This window comes from Haliaeetus leucocephalus, unplaced genomic scaffold (assembly GCF_000737465.1).
Source record: "Haliaeetus leucocephalus isolate CR32 unplaced genomic scaffold, Haliaeetus_leucocephalus-4.0 Scaffold848, whole genome shotgun sequence".
In the NCBI taxonomy this organism is placed as follows: domain Eukaryota; kingdom Metazoa; phylum Chordata; class Aves; order Accipitriformes; family Accipitridae; genus Haliaeetus; species Haliaeetus leucocephalus.
In genome coordinates this window covers 7,521,673-7,522,934 of record NW_010973284.1, presented here as the reverse complement: position 1 = coordinate 7,522,934, position 1,262 = coordinate 7,521,673, and the positions used below count along the sequence as shown (strand labels likewise).

Below are 1,262 nucleotides of genomic sequence, written 5' to 3'. Positions count from 1 at the left end.
GCCCGGCGCCCCGCGGGGATTTTACGCGGCTCCACGCGGAGGGCTGACAGCAGCATCGCGGCGGCTAACGCAGCCCCAGGGGCTCGGCCAGCGCCCGGCGCGCCCCGCCGGCCGGGGGCTAAATTCTGCAGCCAAAATTTCGTGGGCGGGAGGAGGTTCAGCCCCTCTTCCCCCCCCCCATTCCGCGTTTGGGGGAATTTCTCCCCATTTTGGGGTCCCCCGTGGTGTTTGCGGCCCGGCTTGCCGGCAGCGGCCTCAGCCGCACGGGCGACCGCCTCCCCTCCCGTTTTAATTTTTAGTATTATTATTTTTTAAAACGCACGCCAAGCCACATTTTGGGGGAGAGGGGGTTAAACCAGCCCGTAACGGACTCAATCCCCCCCGCAGGAAGGAGGCAGGGGCCCGGCGCGGAGCAGCCCTCCCTCCGCGGCCGCGCACCGGCATTGTCCCCCTTCTCCCACAGAACGACTACTGTCGCGACAGGGCACCTCGCGCCGAGGGCAGGCAGCGATGTCGCCATTATTGCCATGCTATTTCTCACCCCCCCGCCCTCGTTCGGGTTTGTCTTTTGGGTTTTTTTGTTGTTGGGGTTTTTTTTTCCTATAAATAAGGGGCTTCGCGGAGCAGAGAGCTGCCACACGCTGGGTGTCCTCCCCATCCTTCTCGCTCCTTTGCCTTGGGTAATTTTTTTTTTTTTCCGTTCTGCTGGGTTGAATTGCGAGAGACACCCCCCCCCCCTTTTTTTTTTGGCCATATCTCACCATCTCTCTTGAAAAAAAAAAGCAAAAACAACAAAAACAAAAGCAACCACCCAACCTAAAGCACAAGCTCTCTCTTCCCTCCAGCCCCTTCCCCGCCAGCCCTCTAGAAAGAAAAATCTAATTGCCTATTCCGATATTGTATAGGAAGAGATTACTCACATGTGTCATATTTAAGTAGGGACACCGCAAGTCTCTCCTGTTTCAACAAAAGCGCTCTCAGTGTCAGGCTGAATTTACTCCTCCCACCTCAAGGTACTTACGACTTTACAGAGAGGAAGGACACCCGCATCGGGATAAAACTGCTAAATCCTGGGAGGAAGAGAAGGGGGGGGGGAAGAAAAAGAGGAGAGGGTGGATCTCGTGGGCCCGGATTGCCAGAGAGCAGCGGAGAGAGGGGTGCAGGGGAGAGGCAAGGAGGGGACGGCACCCTGGGGTGGCTCCTGTTAGAGGGGACAGCCGGCCACCCCCGCGTGTCCCCGTCCGTCCCCCGTGTCCCCCCCC

The 1,262-nt window shown here is 58.3% G+C and overlaps 1 protein-coding gene across 1 annotated transcript in view; it reads right to left on the bottom strand.

Annotated features, from left to right (window-relative positions):
• The window catches only part of TAL1 (T-cell acute lymphocytic leukemia 1), a 10,841-nt gene that overhangs the window by 8,154 nt on the left and 1,425 nt on the right, over positions 1 to 1,262 (bottom strand). Inside the window, exon 2 of the mRNA XM_010582420.1 lies at positions 921 to 1,070. Coding sequence (XP_010580722.1) covers positions 921 to 922 — 2 coding nt within the window. The 5' untranslated portion in view covers positions 923 to 1,070. The remainder of the gene's footprint in view (positions 1 to 920; positions 1,071 to 1,262) is intronic.